The sequence below is a fragment of the Tursiops truncatus genome, chromosome 3 (assembly GCF_011762595.2).
Source record: "Tursiops truncatus isolate mTurTru1 chromosome 3, mTurTru1.mat.Y, whole genome shotgun sequence".
In the NCBI taxonomy this organism is placed as follows: Eukaryota; Metazoa; Chordata; class Mammalia; order Artiodactyla; family Delphinidae; genus Tursiops; species Tursiops truncatus.
The window spans coordinates 70,470,296-70,490,065 of NC_047036.1; the positions used below are offsets into that span (position 1 = coordinate 70,470,296).

The following is a 19,770-nucleotide window of genomic DNA, read 5'->3' on the forward strand; positions in this document are numbered from 1 at the left end:
CTGTCCTTATCCCTCTGGGCCTTTCTCCATCCTACCCATCTCCAAAGACAAGTCAAAGACTGCTTCTGCTGGGCAGATTACGAAGTGCCTATTCTTGGGGCTTCAGCTCTGTTCCAAAGAGGGCCAAAGTGGTTCCCTTCTAGCACTTTGCAGATGTCTCTGAAAACACTTCCTATTTCCTATTAGCCTTTTAATCTCCTATTAGGTTATACATTTATTAATAGCAAGAGCTACATCTTGATTCATCCTAGAATCTACCACGAGATATGCATAATAATTGCTTAATAAATGCTTGCTGAAAATGGATAAAGAGAACAAAGAGAAAAGCACTGCTATTCTGAAGCCACATGCAGCGTTTCTGCAGGAGGCATTCTTTTTTTCATCAGAGGAGGAGTCACTGCTAATGCAAAAGTCCAGTCCTCCAGTCGGCTGGCCAGGGCCTCCTTATTTTCCTTTTCAGTTCCTAAATTAGTCTCTATGTTGATCTTTCTAAGGACATTTCCTTTAGAAATTATATCAGTAATTAAATTTTGGTAATGGATATATTTTATAGTTTCTAAAAATGGATGAATTCACTAATTTCCCCAAATATTTAGATAGAAGCCTATGTTTTCAACCTCTTTTGGTTAAGTAGACTATTCTGATGAAGAAAAAAGTCTGGAAGTGCTTTTTACACACTTTAGTTTAAAAAATATTAAACATGGGGATATCTCGCACAATGAGTTTTGGAAAAGTCTGTGTAATTAAGCAAGTTATCAAAGATCTTCACGGAACTGTTTTGATAGCAAAGTTGAGCCACTTGATAAGAACCTTGAACTTCCCACACTGGCTGGATACATATATCACCCCAAGAGCAGGGAAACAATTCACACTCTCCCTTCGCCCCAAAACACAAATACCCCTCTTTTTGAGTATTTTGAGTTGAAAACCGAGAAAGCTCACTTGTGCTTGTGGGAGAAGCTGCCCTTTAAAAAAACACGATAAAGTGGAATAAATTTGAACAGCAAAACGTTAATTAAAAAAACGCACCACAGACACTGCATCACTAAGAAAGCCAGTAACTTTACTGAATTGTCTGCAAAATACAAATTATACCTTATTTCCAGCAGGAGAAACTTTTGAAAATTCCCCACTTTTATTCACTACAGACAGCTGAATTAAGTCCCTTGAGATACACAGATGTGGTTTAACTTAGTTATAACATCTTGTCATCTAGTGGCGACAAAGTCCAGCTTATGCCGCTGTGAGCCTCTATTTGAATATTTGTTGCAAATGCTTGTATGCCCTCATTTACAAGCTATTTTAATTACTGTCATTTAATGGAAACAAGTCCCCAGAAAAAGAAAAAGAAGAAAAATGATACAGCAAACCATCTGAAGCAATCCAAGTCCTATGCCTACAGTGACCCAGGGCTGCTTCGCTCCAAGAGAACACTGGTAATGCATTCAAACCACAACAGAATCCGTCTCTTAGCTGACCTCTCTGAATTAAACTGAGGTATGGATCAATTTGAGGTATGAACAGGGAAGGCAAAATGCAATACCCGATTATGAAAATAACCAAAATGGACAAATTTAATGTAGAAGATATGTGGCTTGGATTGCTCCACATCTTTGGTTAAAACGTATTAAGAAAAGCCTTTAATTACATCTTGTAGTCTGAAGCATTCTAACAGACACCAGTATTCCATCCATCTTCAAAAGATCTGTAGTGGCAGGAAATTAACGCCATATAAGTGATGACATCACAGCAGACGGCACAAACGGAAACAGATGAAGTACGCCATGCTTAGGCAACAGCATTTATTGGGGGTTCAAGTGGCGGCTTCTTCTTTAAAAAAAAAAAAAATCTTTTTTTTTTCTAAAGAAAGAAATACAAAGCATTTACTCTCTGGAGTAAAAAACAAAAACAAGGATATAGGGGGCAAAAAATGCTATCTCTAAGTTAGAAGATGGGTATGTAAGAAAAATAAATACATAAAAGTGTGAGAGGGCAGACATTTTGTTTAAAAAGTGTATTGGAACTTTTTAAAATTTTCACCTTAGTTAACCTTAAAGTGATCTGAGGATGATAGGTATTTTTATATTCATCATTACAAAATGCTAAATTCCACCTTTGGGAAAAAATAAGCCATTTTACTAAAAAACACAATTTTAAAAAAGGTTGAAATGAACAGCCTTCCACGCACCAATGCATACAGGTTGTGCAGCTTGCGTATATTGCATCAGTTTTACCAGTATTTAAGCTTAATATTACCAAAAAATCTTCTAAAATAGGATTAGATATAACAATACTTGTAAGCTGTGTAAAATGCCACTTATGGTTCTTTTACTTGCAATGAAGAATGTTGCCTAAAATGTTACTCTAGGATGGGTTATGTAAAATAACACTCCCTCAGGGCTCTGCCCTAAACTCCTGAATACAAAGGATTTACCATGATAAAAACCCAAAACCGTACTAGCTTTGCAAATACAATAAATGGTAAATTACAGATAAGGTATAAGGGTAAAGATAGACAGCGATTGTTTACAGAAAGTGACTCATCACAATCAAAATTGTGCTTCTTCTCATTAAATCATCTTCAAAAAATTCTCAGATTATCCCTTTGCTACCTTGCCACCACTTTATATGAATTCAGTAGTGGGAACAAGAGATGACTGGCATCCATGTTCAAGTGATTCTGTTCTTTTCATGTTCTTATAAAACTATTGTCAGAACTGCTATAAATAGCCAGGGCTTCTGCTGGTACTTTAGCTTACTTTATTTTCAGCATTAGAAAATCACTTTTTCTTTCTTGCTGAGGCAAATTGCAGGTAAAGAATTAATATGGCTATTTTTTCATATTTTCACATAATGACCCTTTCCCACCCACTGGTAAGTTATTGATAAAGAGTTTTGAAATGACAAAGAACATTTGTGACATTTGCATATTTTGTACATATCAACTTATAAGGATGGGTTGTAAGAATGGGATCAAATTTATGGCGAGGAAAATAATTTTCTGTTTTTCCCCCTATGTGTGGATGTGTACGTGTGTGTGTGTGTTCAGGGATGATTTTCTGTTTTTCCTCTGCATAAATGTTTTTCTTTCATGTTCCATGGATACCTGGAGTAGTGGGATATATGAAATGATTGATTTTTTTTGTTTGATTTAGTATATAAAACGTTAGTACAAGGCAGGCTAGCATCCTATATGGATAGAAACAAAGGTGCATTGTGGTCTAATTGTGGATTTCAGATCAAGTTAAGAAAAATATAGCCTAGTTAGTAAGGTCTCTTGGCTTTTGCCACCCAGCGGCAGCCTTTTGCAATGAGAAACACATAGCAACTATGCAAGGAAAAGAAAAAACTGGATAAGAAATGTCCTACACCTGATATAGCAGTGTCAATCTTACTGTCTATCTTCTTTGCTGTGTATGTCAATGTGTATGACTGGAGATGAATCGACAGATCTTCACATTCCAAGAGAAAATCATTCCTAGACTGAAATCTCTTTTAAACAATATATATCAACTTTCTTTTATGGCACTCACTTTTTAAAGGGTCTGAAAATTAATCCCTTATAGACGAATATTAGACAAGAGTCATCATTATTTTTTGAAAATTAAAAAAAAAGGGACATAGAGAGGTTCTTTAATGGGATTTCTTGAAATGGCTATTAAATCTCTTTATTGAAGAAAAAATAGATGACATACATGCTTTATGCAGAAGTGACATTTGGGGGTCCTGACACACCGGGATTGTTCAACAGTCCTATATTGCTGACAAGATTGTTAAGGGTCAGGTAAAATAATTAAAAACGGATGACGAAGCAACTATCCCTTTACCTGCTTCCTTCTTATCTAGCACCCAGTCTTTCACATTTTTCTTCTGTGGGAATTTATAACTCATGCATAGAGTAAACTCCATATCACTTGTTTCTAGGGCTATATTGGCGGGACATGTGCCCCAACACAGCTCTCTCTTCTGGGCATATTTCTTAAAAGCGTTATCAAATTCTAGGCTGAAAACCAACCATATCATTTAGGATATGGGCAAGTTTAGGGTATGCACTTACTGAATTCCAAGATGCTTGGTGAAATGGTGAGATCAGAAAGGGGCCCTGCATTTGATAAAAATGCAAAAACAAAAACAAAAAAAAATAGCATGAAAGAAACTAATTAGTATATACAATGGATGTCAGTTGACCCAATTGATTGCTAATGGGTTAAAAACAATTTAGGGTGTTGCAATGTGATATGTTCTAATCCCACAGGTTATCCTTTTGACAGCTGACCTTGAACTTATAAAATGTATGCAGAGTAAAAGAAAACAGAAAGAAAATAGTTACTCAAATGTGCAACTGCACAAATATACCCCCCTCCCGCTATTAAGATAACAAAACTTCTGCTATTACCATAATATTATATATATTAGAAAGCTATACACAAGCATGTTAATTTCACAGATTTTTTAAAAGATTCTTAATATTTTATATAATTAGAAATACACATTTCAAAAACAAAACTTCTACAAAGAGAAAACAGTTATCTTGGTTAGCAAAGCATGGAGTTCTTCATGGCTTAGGGTAGTGCTTTCTATACAAAAAGTCCTTTTTGGTTTTTTTACAGGACTGTTTAAAATATTAGCGAAGCTATCAAGGGGGAAAAAAACACATTTTGGCTTAGGTAAACTACAAAAAGCCACAAATGCTTTGCAAACTCTGTCTTACCTTTTATATGAAAATAAGCAAAATGTAATGTACATATTTTTATATTTTTATTTAATAAGAGATGCAGACCCAGATTTATTTATTTATTTAATTAAATACGTTAGCCCTCAAACTCCACATTTTTAAAAATAGGTATGGTCCTCTTTTAATGGTCGTCGATCCTTTCTCATGAGTGCCATACACCAAGGATGTGCCTGCAGGTTTGTGAGCGATCTCGGGGTGGGTGTTAGGTGACCTGATGTGTTCCTAACATTTAACCGTGGCCACCCTTTGCCGGGTCTGTCCAAGACATCTATACACTTTTCTATATGTTGCATAACAGCTGCTCTCTCTTTCAGTAAAGATCTGCCGCTTTTGGCAAATGTTTCCTTTTGTCTATTTACATGTAAATAACGTTGAACCTGCAACATGACACTATCTATTGTAACATACATTTTGCAAAGGAGCACAACAGTGAAAAGAAGTTAGCCTTAAAATCTATTTTGTACAAGTGTTCTGTTGTACAACTCAAGTGCTAAGCTTATCTCAGCATTTCTGTTTATCTTTATACTGTATCACTGAGGCAATTTAAAAGTACTTTTACAAAACAGAGTACCTGACTTTTTTTTTTCCACACACAGCACATATAATGCATATCGACCCCCCTTCCCCATTAAGGTATAGCACACACACACACTGCAAGAAAAAAAAAAAACTATTAAGTAATAATCTGATCATGTTGCCCATCCTTCAGAGAGTCGCATGCGCTTGACTGAGGGACTTTCCCTTTCGTCCGGCGAAGGTCTGGTGAGTCCAATGGGGGAGTGGAATTCGTTCCGGTGATCCTCTCGGTCGCTGCCATCGTACGAACTGCTACAGCTGCTCAAGCTGTCAACAGGAGATCTCCCCGCCTCGTGGCGCGTGTGTTGTGGGTATCTCGAAGGGGTGGTGGTACGGTCTCTAGGAGGAGAAACAGGTTCTGACTTGATGTTGAGGCTTTGAGTAGAAGGCAGGGAGAGATTTGAACTCTGAGATAAATGAGTGCTAGTGCAAGCTCTGTAGGAGGAAAGGAAACCCAGTTACAGATGGAGGAGGCCTGGAGCCCCCAGGAACTCACAATTACATTAAAACATCAGCTTAAAGATTTGCATCGACAACAGAGCATGCCCAGAGGAGAGCGTGTTTGAAAGCACCTGGGGGCGTCGCCTTCTTAGAGCAATTGGGATGCTTTTGTTGATTTGCCCCGTAATAATTCCAGCATTTAACTAGTCCAGGCCTCATGAATCATACCTCTAGTCTCTCACAGCCTCCCTAAATGTACAGGTTACCGGTTCAGGAAGATTTTTAACAAGACACGCTGGAAAAAGCATTTTCTATGTCCATGGAATTTCTCCCTAGGCTAGTTCCAAAATGTAATCCAAGACTTAACAATAGGGCTTAACAATACAGGGTTTAGGTTCTGAATTAGACTTCTTTGATTTACTAATGCCTGTGTTTGAAAATGATTGTAGAGGGCTTATTATGGATATAAATGTTTCCCTGAATTTAATATGCATATTAAGTTCCACAGTCTTCAGAGAAAGTGAAGAGAGTTCAAATTTCAAATAAATAGAGTCCATAAAATGCTACCTATAACCGTTTCTGGTGAAAAGCTTAGGATCGGGAAAGATGGGGAAGGAAATTTTAAGTATTGGCTTAAAAACACTTAAGACTTCCTATCCCACTAAAACTGAGAAAGAATTTGACTTTCTTCATCCTTTCTCAGTTACATGGGATGAAAATACTGTTTTTTTCCCCCATAATTACCTCAATATTATTATAGCTAGTCTCTCCCTGCTGGGATACTAAGACCACTCCTCTAATTTATCATTGTCATTAGTTGATGAATCTGGATTTGCCTAAGGAAAGGTTGTTGTAAAAAAGGATCTAGTGTGATTTTACTGGGTTTATAACCCTTAATCCTCATTTAATTCCAGGATAGCAATAACTTGCCCTTCTTCCAAGGTGTGGGAGAATTTAGATACTTGGAAGTTCTGGAGGGAAAAGCATTAAGCTCTTAGGTGTAGCTAGCCATCACAATGACTTTGATCAGGATAAACCATAGTAATATTGCTGACATCAATTTTAAGATGCCTGTACTGTTCTTACATTCTGAGCGCACTGACATCCACGGCTAGAGTCAGTGTTACTTGTCCATATTGTCAAGAGGGAACAGATATCTCTTTTACGGAGGAGAGTCACAGTAAAGAATCATCCATACAGACACACCCACTTTAAACAGGAAAGCAAACCCACCTACTCATGTATGTGATTACGTTACTTTCCAATGGAGAGAATTAGATAGTATTAAAAATGTCACTGTAAGCAGTGAGAAAACGGGCATGTATTTCAGAGGAAAAAGTGGAGTACTTTGGGGCTGGGCTTTTGGAAGATGCAATTCAGGTTCAAGATACATAGAGATAACAAAATTAGAAATGAGTTTATCTCTGAGTGATGTTTTATACAAAAGCACCACCTACTGGCAAAGAATTACTTTCCTTCTCTTATTAATAGATGAGCTAATGTAGAGAATAACAGAAGGGAGAATTGTTTGTTTCCCTAATAAGGCTTTCTTTCTCTCTCTTTTATGATCTTACAGAATCAACGCAGTCTTAGCATTTGTATCAAGATACTACACATTGAGTGTATATAATTTTCAATCACCTGTTTATACTTTTATTTATTTGTTTTTATTTTACATTGTATATTAGTACACTAATTTTCTAAGACTTTTAATTAAATACTCTTTAAATCAAAAAGGTATTGAAATGAGGAGGGGAACACCTGTATTTCAAAAGGATCCATAATGGTGGACTATTTTATCTTGGTTCAGAGTTACTTAATGATTCATTTTGATGTCACAGGAAATCATCTTTTGATTTCCGGAAGAAAGAATTTTCCTGGCTCTGGCTAAGAAAGACTATTTCACTAAAATTTAATTAAATGCTTCTACTATGAATCACACAACTGTTTAATAATGAATGTCAATTAGGGGTCTGCAGATAAAGTGGCATATCAATAAATACCTTTGCCTGCCCTTTGACATTTGGATTCAGAGGCAGGGTGACATGGAAAATTAGACAAAAAAATTTGGTGAGTTGAACCAGTTTAAGCAGTTAATCTGCATAAACTGAGCAAAAAATAATATAATCAAAATGCTGTTTCTTTAATACAGCTTTTGGAAGCTGCTTTTTCTACTTATTCACTCCATTTCCCAAAGTCAGCTGGCTTGTATAGATTTTGCTATCTCTCTTCCCCACAAAAGATACAACACTAACTTGTTTATCCTTCCCTACAAACAAATAGGCTAGTCCCTAAGATAAGATACACTTAGTTGGTGGCATTTCATTTGACAGTGAAAGCGTTCATGAAGCATTTTGAGTAGTTCTGGGGACACTAAATCCACAGTAATGCATTGTAAGTGATATCTTAGATTCAGCTTCATTATACTGTGCTATGGGATTCAAAAGAGAATGAAGTTTAATTGGCTAGTCTCCATTATCAAAGATGTATGTTCTTGAAAAAGGAGCATTGACAGCACTTCGCTGTATATATACTAGATTCAGATATAAGCATGTTGGTCTACTTGTTCTTGAGAACAAAATTTTTACAGACACAGATAATTGTGAGATACTTCCTATGTGAGGAGGTGCATGGGGAAGCAGATATGCACGTTCCCATATCCAGTCCTGCTGCAAGCTCCCAGCTACTACAGATGCCTTCCTTCCAGCTGGGGAAACAACGACCTTCCCCATATTGTTGAGAAATGAAACATGACTGGGTAGCTTTATTCAAATTTCTTCCTGCCCCCGCCTGGAAATTAGACTATCAAACTATATGTAACCTAACCTTTCAAAAATCATCTTTACTTAAAGTCATCTCTCAGTATGTACTGAATACCCACATCAACAAGGATGATGATGGAAATGCTTCTAGAAAATAGGTTGTCTTTGTTTTAGGTGGTAGGAGAAAAATACCAAAAAATTTGAGGGTCATTTTCTCAAATATTAGTATTCGAATGACTTTTGCTAACCCTTGATGGCAAGTTTCTTCTGCCAGTCTGCTCTGCCCCCTACATAGGTCAGTTTATGCTGGTTATCTAACTTGCTTAGATAAAATCAGATACTAGATAGTGCTAACAGTATAGCTTTAAGGACTTAAAGGTATTTCTATGAACAAAATATGAAGAGCTCTTTCATACTTCTTTAATTTTGAGAAAGAATTGTGGCAACCTCTTGGGCTGCGAGGAATTTCTACTTAGGTGGGCTGAAAGGTATTTTACTCTGCTTTGAATACTGTATCTATCCGAAAGAATGTGAGTCCACCACACAAGCATTTGGGACTACTTTGGCCTGCAAAAATATCAGTTTTTAAAAACTGATTTACATTGTAAGGAATAAAGGCAGCTCATGTAATTTATTTTACAAAAATATTACAACTTGGGTTTTTCTTTTTAATATTTAATCGTGTGAGCATAGGCTAGCTCATTTGAAGGAATCTCCTTTTGAAAACTACTGTGTGTGTGTGTGTGAGAGAGTGAAATGGAGAGCGAGAGAGAAAGAGAGAGAGAGAGGGAAAGAGGGAGGAAGGAAGGAAGGAAGGAAGGAAGGAAGGAAGGAAGGAAGGGAGGAAGGAGGGAAAGAAGGAAAGCAGGCAGGGGGGCTAAAATTAGAAGGCCTGGAAGGGGTATCTATTTGAGGGATAAGGGAAGTGATTAAGTGCAATAAAAACACATAACTCAGAGTCAACTCATGCACCATGAGAATTGGTGTTGAAAGAAACTGGAATTAAACAAAATGCTTCATCCTTGGCTGTTGTAATTCAGTTCCTCTCTAGTCCAGGGCTGTCACTTCTTTCTCATTTACTGAAGCCTCTATTAAAGGCAGCAGAGAATTTTGTTCTTCCCATGTAAAAGAAGAGAATTTAAAAATTGTAGTGTAGTTAAAATACGTAAATACATGTGTTTTCTATGTAAAAATGCAAATTATTGGGTGTTACTGAAAAGAAAGCCATAGTCGGAGAAAATAATATGGCTTTTGACATTAATAATTTCTAGGGAAAGTCAGTCCTATAATGGATGAATTTTGTGAAAAATGAGAAGTAAACAGCTACCTTTATTTTTGACAAGAAGCACGAACAGTGGATTCACTGCCAAACCACAGAAGTACAATGCCACGTGTATGTATTTTAAGATTGCCTGGTTGATACGATGTAGTTAGTGATAACTGCCTGAAAAAGTTACTGCCATAAATGTCTATTTGGATAGTTAACATTTCTGGTTAAATTTAAATGTTATTCTAAATAGAGACATTCTGTTGCTGTTCAACATATAACATATCTTCAAAGTTAATCTTTGAAAGCAGAGCAACAGTGTCAAGTGAATTTCTTTTATTTTTTTGCATGAGAGGTTAGAGTTTCAACAATAGTGATTAGTGAGTAAAATGCATATAAGCAAATAGTAAATGGGTGAAGACTCCACAACCAGAGCAGTAATCTATGTGAAATCAATTCCACGTGAAAGCTAGTGGGGCTGGAGCGGAGTAAGAGAGAAGTTGTGATGGTAATCAGAGTTTTATTCTCATTATCTCCTTAGAATATGAACATAGAATTAGCTAACGATTTTAACCAACATCTCAGCAGAAAAGTAAAAGTGGGGTAGGCATACCCCACTTTTCTAAAATATAAGTATAAAAATATAAAAATGGTTTGTCTTTAATATTTTATATCCTCCTAGTAATTTCTTTTGAAGATTAATTGAAGTTTTGGAGTTATTAAACTGAAAGTCATGTCTTTGGTTCATGTTTTAAACTTAAAAATGGTTTTACAAGTAGTAGTATTTGTGAATTCCGGGCCTTTTAAGATTTGAACTTTCCTATTGATAAATGACAGGAGTTATTTCTATAATAAAGATATATCTCAAAAGTACCACAAGGGGGCAGAAATAGACATCTTCTGACTTCAGAAAACAACAAAAATTATTTTTATACCCAAATTTAGATAATTAGTGTATGTATGCACATATACATATATTTAAATTCATACATCTATGAATATACAACTATATTATGAGTACATTATAAATATATGAAGTTTGTATATCAGTGGAATAGCTGACCCTCTGAGTATTAGGCTAACTATGTTCATTACATTAGGCATGAACTATGTGGTTTATGCTAAGTGAAAAGGATTCTCAAATATCTCAAAAATTTAAAAAACTAATAACTATAAATGTTTTCTTATGTCCCACATGAACTATGTGAAAACTTAACTGAAGAAAAACTTATCACTGACAGAAGTAGAAACAAATATAGCCTAAAACAACTGGGAAATAACATACCCTATCATCACAGAGCTCTCCCTCCTCATAAAGAAGAAGGAAAGTAATATTTAAGCTACCTGAAAGGTATTAAACTTCCAGATTTTGATAAAGTAGAATTTTACATCCTCTAGAGGGACATTAGAGCACACAGTTAGAGACTGCCATTTGTCATTTAACAATGCATTCTAAAAGTGTATTATGAAAGAAGTAATATTGCTTACCCCAGTTGACTGAGGGCGGATGGCGGCATATTATGTAGGTGTTGTTGTTGCCAGCCAGTTACTGAGCCAAGATGAAGAGCGCTGGCGGTGTTAAACCCAGACAGAGACGACAGGTCTGCGCTACTCAGAGAGTACTCTAGAGAAGAGAATAAGAGAGTTAGGGAACATATTCAATTTGGAAATTATCAAGTGGTGAATAATCATTTTCAATTTTTAAAATATTCTATTAGTATTATTTAATGATTGTTATGCTTTTTTTTATTTGCAGAAGGGAGGGAGATAGAACATTAGGGACAATTTTAATTTAAAAGAGATATACTATATACCAAAAATTAAGTATTCTGTGAAAACTTCAATGTAATACCGCCTGCAATTCTAGTTTATTAGAACTACAATCTGGTATCACAAGTAGGTACATAGTATTTGATGACCTAGAAATGTTTTTTAAACAACCTTGAGAAAGTGAGCTTTCTATTACATCAAAAAAACAATAGCTCATTTTCTTGAAATTGTTCTTAAATATTGAATTCAGGTTGGGTTAATAAAACTTTTGCTCACTAAGAAAGAAACATGCGGATATTCACTTTGTCTTAGTAATGAATAGGTAATGGTATAGTGCTCTGGACTCCACAGGTATTAAATAAAGCTTCCTAGCAGACTAAAGAGTAATATCTTTTTCATCTTGCTTTTTTAATAAAAAGTATTTAATGTATTATTTGAACATGGCAAACTACTCACCGTTACCATATGTTGTTGAAATGGCTGATGGATATCCTCCCATCCCTTGTCCTGGTAAAGTAGGAGTTGCTACGGAAACCACTGGGGTAGCCAATGACTGAGCGGACTGGGAGTTATTTATCCTTTGATTCTTTTAAAGTAAATAAAAAGATATTACTTATAGAAATTTTTAAGAGTTAAAAATACTAGATTTCAGTATTAGTGTTGCACATAAAGAGAACTTGGTACAAATCTCATGAAATTAATCATTTAACATGTGTCTCTATGAACTCTGCCAACCCTATCATTTACAATCCTTCAAGAGACCAGTTGTTGCCATAGTAACCCATTACATCAGTATCTCCTAGGCAACTGAACTAGTAACAAGTACCATAGCTTTATTATGGGTAAAAACAGACTATGTTGAAAACTGATGAAATATGTATACTGTACTTCTATTGTTTCAGTTTTTATTCAAATGCAAATTAAAAAAATTAAAATCAACCATGGTGGTTTTTATGCTCAGTTCTATACACACCAGAGCAGATGGGTAGAGGGTTCATGCTATATTTTGACCAGCAGGTGGTGCTCTGACCACTTTTTTTCAGATTCTTCTAACCTTCCCTCAAACTAGATGGCAAAGCAGCTAACATATATTTGATTCCTTAGAGCAAGGAGATTAAAAATTCATATAAATTTAAATATCTTGAGAATTTAATTCTTAGAAAAATAAGCATATTCATGGTTTTAAATAACTAAGGATATTTTTGCTTGTTACAATTTTACTATAAATTAAATCCTAAAATAAACTGAAAACATGGCCTTTACTTACAGAGGTTGACACAGAAAAATAGATAACCTGATATCTCACCTATGAGTGATACTTGAAATGAATGGCATTTAAATATAATCAATATTGACACACACTAACTCCTGAAATCTTTCCATTTTACTACTGCTTCCTCTCCACCTAACAGTCACTTTGGATTTCTCCTTGCACGTGCCATTGAAGAGAAGCACCCTCACCACTTACCAAAAGCAGGTCGACATCCTCAGACTGAGAGCATGCGGAAGGAGTTTTATTAATTAGTGTCTGTAAATATTTATAATTGGGCAAAATCTTTTCAACAAAAGGAGAAGCATCTTCTGATAGACACAACAGTTTAAACAGTTTTAAAACTCAAGACTATAAAGATAACTCCTTACAAAGACATTCTTTGTTTTCTTTAATGAGCTGTTTGTCTCAAACATGAAGACAATCTATCCAGTTTTCAGCACAGGTCAGTGTCTCAACGTTCATTATTTCACCACCACATTTTGAGGAAAAAAAAAAAAAGATTGTACTTTGAAACCCCACTTGCTGGAGGAGGGGGGAAACCGCACCTGGCTGCCAGTGAGAGACCTGACGGATGGCTCGCAAGAAACCCTGGGAAAGCCTCAGTTTTAAGGGACTGGGAATAAATCTGCTGATAGAGACAGCCTGCCATGCATGGCCCACACTGCTTGGCTGTGGCCCTGTGGGAGGTTTTATTTATCCAGCCTTTTCCGAAGGGAATGTTGCACATTTTGTGAATTTTTGGGGGCTGATATTCAAAATTAATCTGCACCGTGCCATAATAAACTAATCAGCTTGCAGGACTGTTTTACCCTGAAGCTTGCCACAGAGCAGAGAAAGAAAAAAAAATGTGTTTGCAGAATGATCTAAATCTGTCTGCTGAATCTTGGTTTTAAATGTTCTCGCTCTTAAGCAAAGCTAATTTGGAGAACACGGATGTAAGTCTCTTTGTTGCTGAATGTGGTCCCACAATATTATCTTCACCTTCGTCCTGCGGACCCAGGAGAAAGAAAAATGATAGCTTCCAGGGATATTATTTATATTTCATATTTATTTATTCTTATAAGTGCCACAACTGTTTTTTGATGTAAAATAAAAATATAACCTTTGTTCTCAAAATGCCTAGAATTTTAAGACAATTTGTTTTTGAGAGGTAACTACTGTCATAAAATGCATATTTGGAAAGATGAATTGAGGCAGTGCATAGGCATGTGATACATTAAACATTATCACTGCAATACACCTAAGAAAAGAATTGCTAATTAACGGGAGAAAGTTCATTTAGGAATTTTGAGAAAGATTTTTCATTGTCAGTACCTTAAGGACATACTTATTTAGTTCAATACTGTAAAAATCTGTTATGAAATACCTCATTCTGTGAGTGTGGTTCTACCATTGGTCAAATCAAATCATATGTGTCATAAGCAGAGTACTAGGTAATGATTTTTTTCTAATTATAAATTGGAGGCCTTAAAAGGAAATGTTTTCTTTGCCCCAGAACACCAGCCCTATAGTGGAGTTTTTTTGGATGTTGGTTCTTTTTTTTCCACGGAAAAGGGAAAATGCACACTAGTTACCAGAAATAATAGCTAAATCCAACAGGGCCCCAGCAATAGCACTGACGTGTTAATTTTCTGGGAGCATGTGAGTAATTCATAAAGTTAGACAAATACACAAATAGCAAAACATATACAAAACAGCAACATTTATTTAAAATGTAATTTCACATTACCACTGATGGCATCGTATTCTTGCTGCCTGGTGGAATAAGAACTCGGAGATCTGGTTTACGGTTATTCATCCCTAAATTCATGGGGGGAGGAGATTTTGCTTGCATATTCTTGTTCAAGTTACCAGGTGAGACCAGCAGACCTGGTGAGTTTCGGGGATTGCCATACCCATTCCCTGTTAACACAAAACAATGAGAGCACTGAGGAAAAAAAAAAATCTAGACTCAAAAATGTTTCTAGAGAATACACTACATGAGATTAAGAATAAAGGATTAACAGGGTGAGACAATAACGTACACTGAAAGTTCACAGGATGACTGACAGCCTCCACATCAGGAACCCAATCAGTTATTTAACATTCCTCTGAAGGAAGATTAAAAACTCTTAATGAGAAGAGACCTAATAGATAGCAACTTGCCCAGAAACCAGCATATACTTTTATTCTATTAAAAAAATGTCGGGGGCTTCCCTGGTGGTGCAGTGGTTGAGAATCTGCCTGCCGATGCAGGAGACACGGGTTCGAGCCCTGGCCTGGGAAGATCCCACATGCCGCGGACCAACTAGAGCCTGTGCGCCACAACTACTGAGCCTGCGCGTCTGGAGCCTGTGCTCCGTGACAAGAGAGGCCGCGATAGTGAGAGGCCCGCGCACCGCGATGAAGAGTGGTCCCCGCTCGCCGCAACTAGAGAAAGCCCTCACACAGAAACGAAGACTCAACACAGCCAAAAATAAATAAATTCATTAATTAAAAAAAAAAAGTCTGGGAAGAAAGTCAGACAGTCAGTCGTTCAGGGTCTAAGAAAAGCACTGAATTGGTCCTGCACTTTAATTGACTAGCTCGGCGGAGGCCTGGCCGGCATGACTCACTCTTTTGGTTCAGCGATTTGGGTTTTATTTTGTGTATCTGTGTGTCCTTAAGTGAAGAAAGGGCATACCAGCAAGACTATAATTTCTAGGACACGCAGGAGGTGTAGTAGCCTATCACACGCTTTGCTATTCAGTTCCCCTTGTCTTTAAGCGATTTCTCCCTATGGCTTTCTTCCATCTGGTTTGCTCTCCTCACTAAGCTCAGTGTACGAACCTGAAGCCCTGCTTTCTTGCTCACACAGAACTTCAAAAAGCAGGACTCCTTCTCAGGAGCCGAAATGAGGGGACGATGCCTCCACTAAAGTGCTGATGCACAGGGCACAGGAGTAGCCACTGAGTGGCAACCGTCCTGAAAGGGTTTTCTTTGGTCTCTGATGCTTAGCCCTCCACTAACAGACAAATGGCTATCTGAAGGTGTCCATTTGTCATAATTCAAAATATACTGTCCCGTGACAGGCAGAGCTGTGGAGGGAGTCGATGCAACCTGAGCTGAACCGGAAAGTCCCCTGCTGGCTTCCTCTACCATCTCTGATTGGAGAATAAGAGAAACCACCTAGGTGATTCAACAACCCATGCTAAGAGAAACCACCTAGGTGATTCAACAACCCGTGCTGGAAACCTACCTAGACAGTTGTTTTCTAAAGCTCTCTAAAGGAGACAGTCAAACCTCGTTGTTACTGTCATCATTATCATTATCGTAAAACACAAGTATCTGTTACTCCAGGAGGAATGGTACTGTGTGCTACCCAGTGGGGATGCAGAGACAAGCCCCCGGTCCTCAGTCCCTCAAGCCCCCTCAGGCCCTGCAGTCCCTTTGTGGCAATCCAATACAGGCACGCGTGAAACATACGCACTAAGACAAGGCAGCCTGGGGTGATGTGCCACAGAGCAATACAGATTAAGTGCTTTTGGGTTCCCAGGAGGGAAGAGATTATCCAAACAAGATTCACGGAAGAGGCAAGAACTAATGTGAGTCTTGAAAAAAGAGAGGAGGTAGTAAGATCTCTGGGCTTGTGACCAGGCACTGGGAAAGGTTCAAGGTGGCATGTGAACATCCTGGTGAGAAGGCAACCCATGGAAAGGGGGGAGTGTCAGAGACCCTGAAGGAACGTGGAGGGCTGGGCTGTGGAACCCACAGAAGTTTAGCCTGTGAATTCCAGGCTAACATGTCTTGGGTTTAAATGGTGGAAATGCAGACCCCTGAAGGTTGCAGAGCAGAGGTAACACAGGCCTTTAAGTGGACAGAGAGATCTACTGGTATTGGGATATTCTGTCATTAGGAAGGCCTGATAGTGTGATCCAGTCTGGAAACTTCCATGATGACCTGAGCTATGATGAGGAATTGGGAAGGCAAAGCCCAGGTATATTTCAGGAGAGATTTATGGGCACATCTTTTGAATTAGAATCTATTTGAGGCACACTGTGCAGAGCACACTGGTTCTTCATACCCCATTCATTTACTTGTCTCATTTTATGCATGAATAAACGGGCTGAATATATAACAAATAACTACAAGATTAAATCTGTCAATTGGATTATGCATAAAATTCTCCACTTTACTGGAAGAAAAACCCCACAAAATAAAACAAACAACTCCTCCCCCAAAGCGTGTCAAGTATAAAGTAGTTGCTTAAGAAGTGTTGGTTGAATTTGTATGTAAATTACTCTTCTATAATAAAACTTCAAGAAAATTAGCTAAATTCTCTAAAGCCAGCTAAATATGTCAAAAGCCCAAAACATTTTTTTACAGTTAATTTGGATTGTTTTCTGTGGCAAAAGTTATTTTATGAAACAAATGCAATTTACCTTTTTCCACTAGGAGAAATACAAAGGATATGTTCACTTAGAAAAACGCTCCATCAAATGGAATGCTCACAGGAGTCTTATATTTAAGGTGTCTTACTGAATCATTATCGTGACTATGCTAGGGCTTTCGTTTTAATTAATAGATTCCACTGGATAAAAAGGGAGTGAGAAAACCAAGACAAAGTTTGCTCTCTACTTTCCTGTCAGCTGAAGCTCAGACTGACAGACACACTGAATGCCTATGTCACTTATCTATTAAGCCTGCCTGAGATCTGGTTTAAATAAACAATCAAATGGAAAATTAGCTGGGTAATTTCAAAAGAAAGGGGGAAAAAGAAGTCAGTTAAGCAGTGCAATGAAGCTTGAACAGATCTGAAGAAACTAAAACCCCGGCGTCGTAGATGCCGATACTGGTTTGCATGGAGGAGTTATTTTGCTAAAAGGAAGTAAAACCACTTTATGAAATGTGTTGTCCTGTGATATGACGAGCACTGGGCCAGTGTGTGAAAATGGAAATGCTGCACGAAGGCTCTGAGAAAAGCTCTTTTTTTTTTAAATTAAAAAAAACCAAACATCTTCTACAGTAAACTCTGAGAAATTCCAACAAAGCCTACCCCTTTCTGCCCGCATTTTAAACAATGATTTGGGGCAGCAGTCGGGGGAAAAAAAAGCAAACATATATTATAGTTTTTCACCCAATAAATGCCTCAAAACTTAAAAAATTGATTGGAAAAGCATTCTATTTTTCCCCTTGGAATATTTCCTGTTGTTTGGAAATTATGCCATTTTAGAAGATTAGTCACATATTTTAAGGTGTTTACATATTGAAGGTAAAATATTTTGAACCACGATGACACTTCTTAGATTCATATTTTTAGAGCATAAAGTTATTTTTGAGAACAAATAAATTCTGCCTTTTACCGGTGAGTTTCTGCTGTTTTTAGCATATTGTGCCAGCTAGCATTTTGGAGCCGTATAATAACCATTTCTGTTTCCAGCCACCAAGTTGTTATTCTTTTGGCATAATATAGATTCAGGAATGTGAGGCTGTGGATCCTAAACCAGTGATATAGAAACCTATCATTTGAAAATCAGTGATGAATACATTCGTGTGGTTTACTGCTAAGAAGAGCCTGCATTTAAACTGGCTCGGAAGCCGCAGCCGCCTCCCCACTCAGGACGCTTTGGCCTTGGTTGAGGCTGCTGTCCTACCTTAAGATAAATTCGCCCAAAAGAACAGTCTCTTTCAAAGTCAGGGGTCGGGAGGTGGGAACCGCCACCCTTCAATAACCTTCTGAGATACAGATTCCACCTTCCTTCATGTTTTAAAATTACCCTCCGCCTGGGACAATTATCAATTTGGATGTGACTGCATGCAGATGTCACATTCCCCTGACCACTTAAAAGCCCCAAAATTATAAAGCATGAGTGAATGGATTTCCTGATTATAGATTATAAGAAAACGAAGAACAGACCAACTTTAGAGTTCGTTTGTTTTATCGTTTCGTTTGATTAAAAATATTGTTTCACAGAAAACAATTTAAGCATTCACGATATAATTTGCATAAAGGATAATAGAATCTACGTCTCTTGGTTACAAGTTTCTAAACACTCATACTAAAACTACTGTAAATACACAAAACTTCAAATGTGGTGTTAGGAGAAAAAATTTTTTTTCTTTCCAGTTAACTTGAAAACACTTGCTGCTTTCTCTTTTCTTTTTTTTAAAAATTGACTCCTATTTTAAGAAGTTGTAAATTCAAAGAACATATTCCTGGCTTAAGATGTTGTGAGGAGGACATTTTGCCTTGTCTCACAGAGCTCAATTGAGTATGTAGCTCTCTTTGAGCCCGAACTTCTGAAACTTTCTCTTATTGGGATGTTTAGACGTTATGAGTCTTTTCACGTCATTTTTTTTTTTCTCTCCTGGACTTTCAATTATAAATACAAGAATATAAATCTAATAAGCACAAAACAGAAACAAGTCCTCATGGAGCAAGGTTAATTTTTTCGTTGGCACGATCTGTTTTTGGAGTCTCTCAAGTCGCCATCTTTGACTATTCATTCATTCCCGCTTCCTCTTCCAACTCCATATCCAATTAGTTTCCAAACCTTGCTAACTTTTCTTCAAAAATGTCTCCCTCCATTTCCATTGCCACCATCCTAATTTAGGCTTTTGCTGCCATTTGACTAGGTCTTTCCATAACCCCCTGTTTGGGTTCCTGGTCTCTAGTTGAAGGGTTCTTCACCAAGCCTTAAGATGGGCTGCCGGAAGACTGTGAGCTCCTTGAAGCTGTATGCAAATTTTTGTGCATATGTGTTATAATAAACCTAATGTACACTCCCAAGGTTTTCTTTAAAAATGTTTCTCAAGTGTTGCTTCTCTCATGTTCCTTTTTCATATCATACTTAACACTAGTGGGTCAGTGCCCTGGCTTGGCTCTCCAAACTGTGCGTAGTTTGACCCACTCTGTCTATCTAACCTAATTTCCAGTGGCCACAGCCAAGCTCACCATCCTCTGAATAAGCCTGAGTCTTTGCTCTAG

At 37.2% G+C, this 19,770-nt stretch overlaps 1 protein-coding gene across 16 annotated transcripts in view; it reads right to left on the bottom strand.

Moving 5' to 3' along the window:
• Nucleotides 1-1,042: 1,042 nt before the first annotated feature.
• Nucleotides 1,043-19,770, bottom strand: part of MEF2C (myocyte enhancer factor 2C) — a 149,840-nt gene continuing 131,112 nt past the window's right edge. For 14 of the 16 annotated variants that reach the window (XM_073802284.1, XM_073802287.1, XM_073802285.1 and 11 more), the window contains 4 exons: nt 14,554-14,726; nt 12,008-12,137; nt 11,270-11,405; nt 1,043-5,746 (listed from right to left, as the gene is read on the bottom strand). In XM_073802284.1, the coding sequence (XP_073658385.1) occupies nt 5,425-5,746; nt 11,270-11,405; nt 12,008-12,137; nt 14,554-14,726 (761 nt within the window). In that variant the 3' untranslated portion in view covers nt 1,043-5,424. The remainder of the gene's footprint in view (nt 5,747-11,269; nt 11,406-12,007; nt 12,138-14,553; nt 14,727-19,770) is intronic. The other 2 variants (XM_033853004.2, XM_019929727.3) reach the window with 1 other exon arrangement.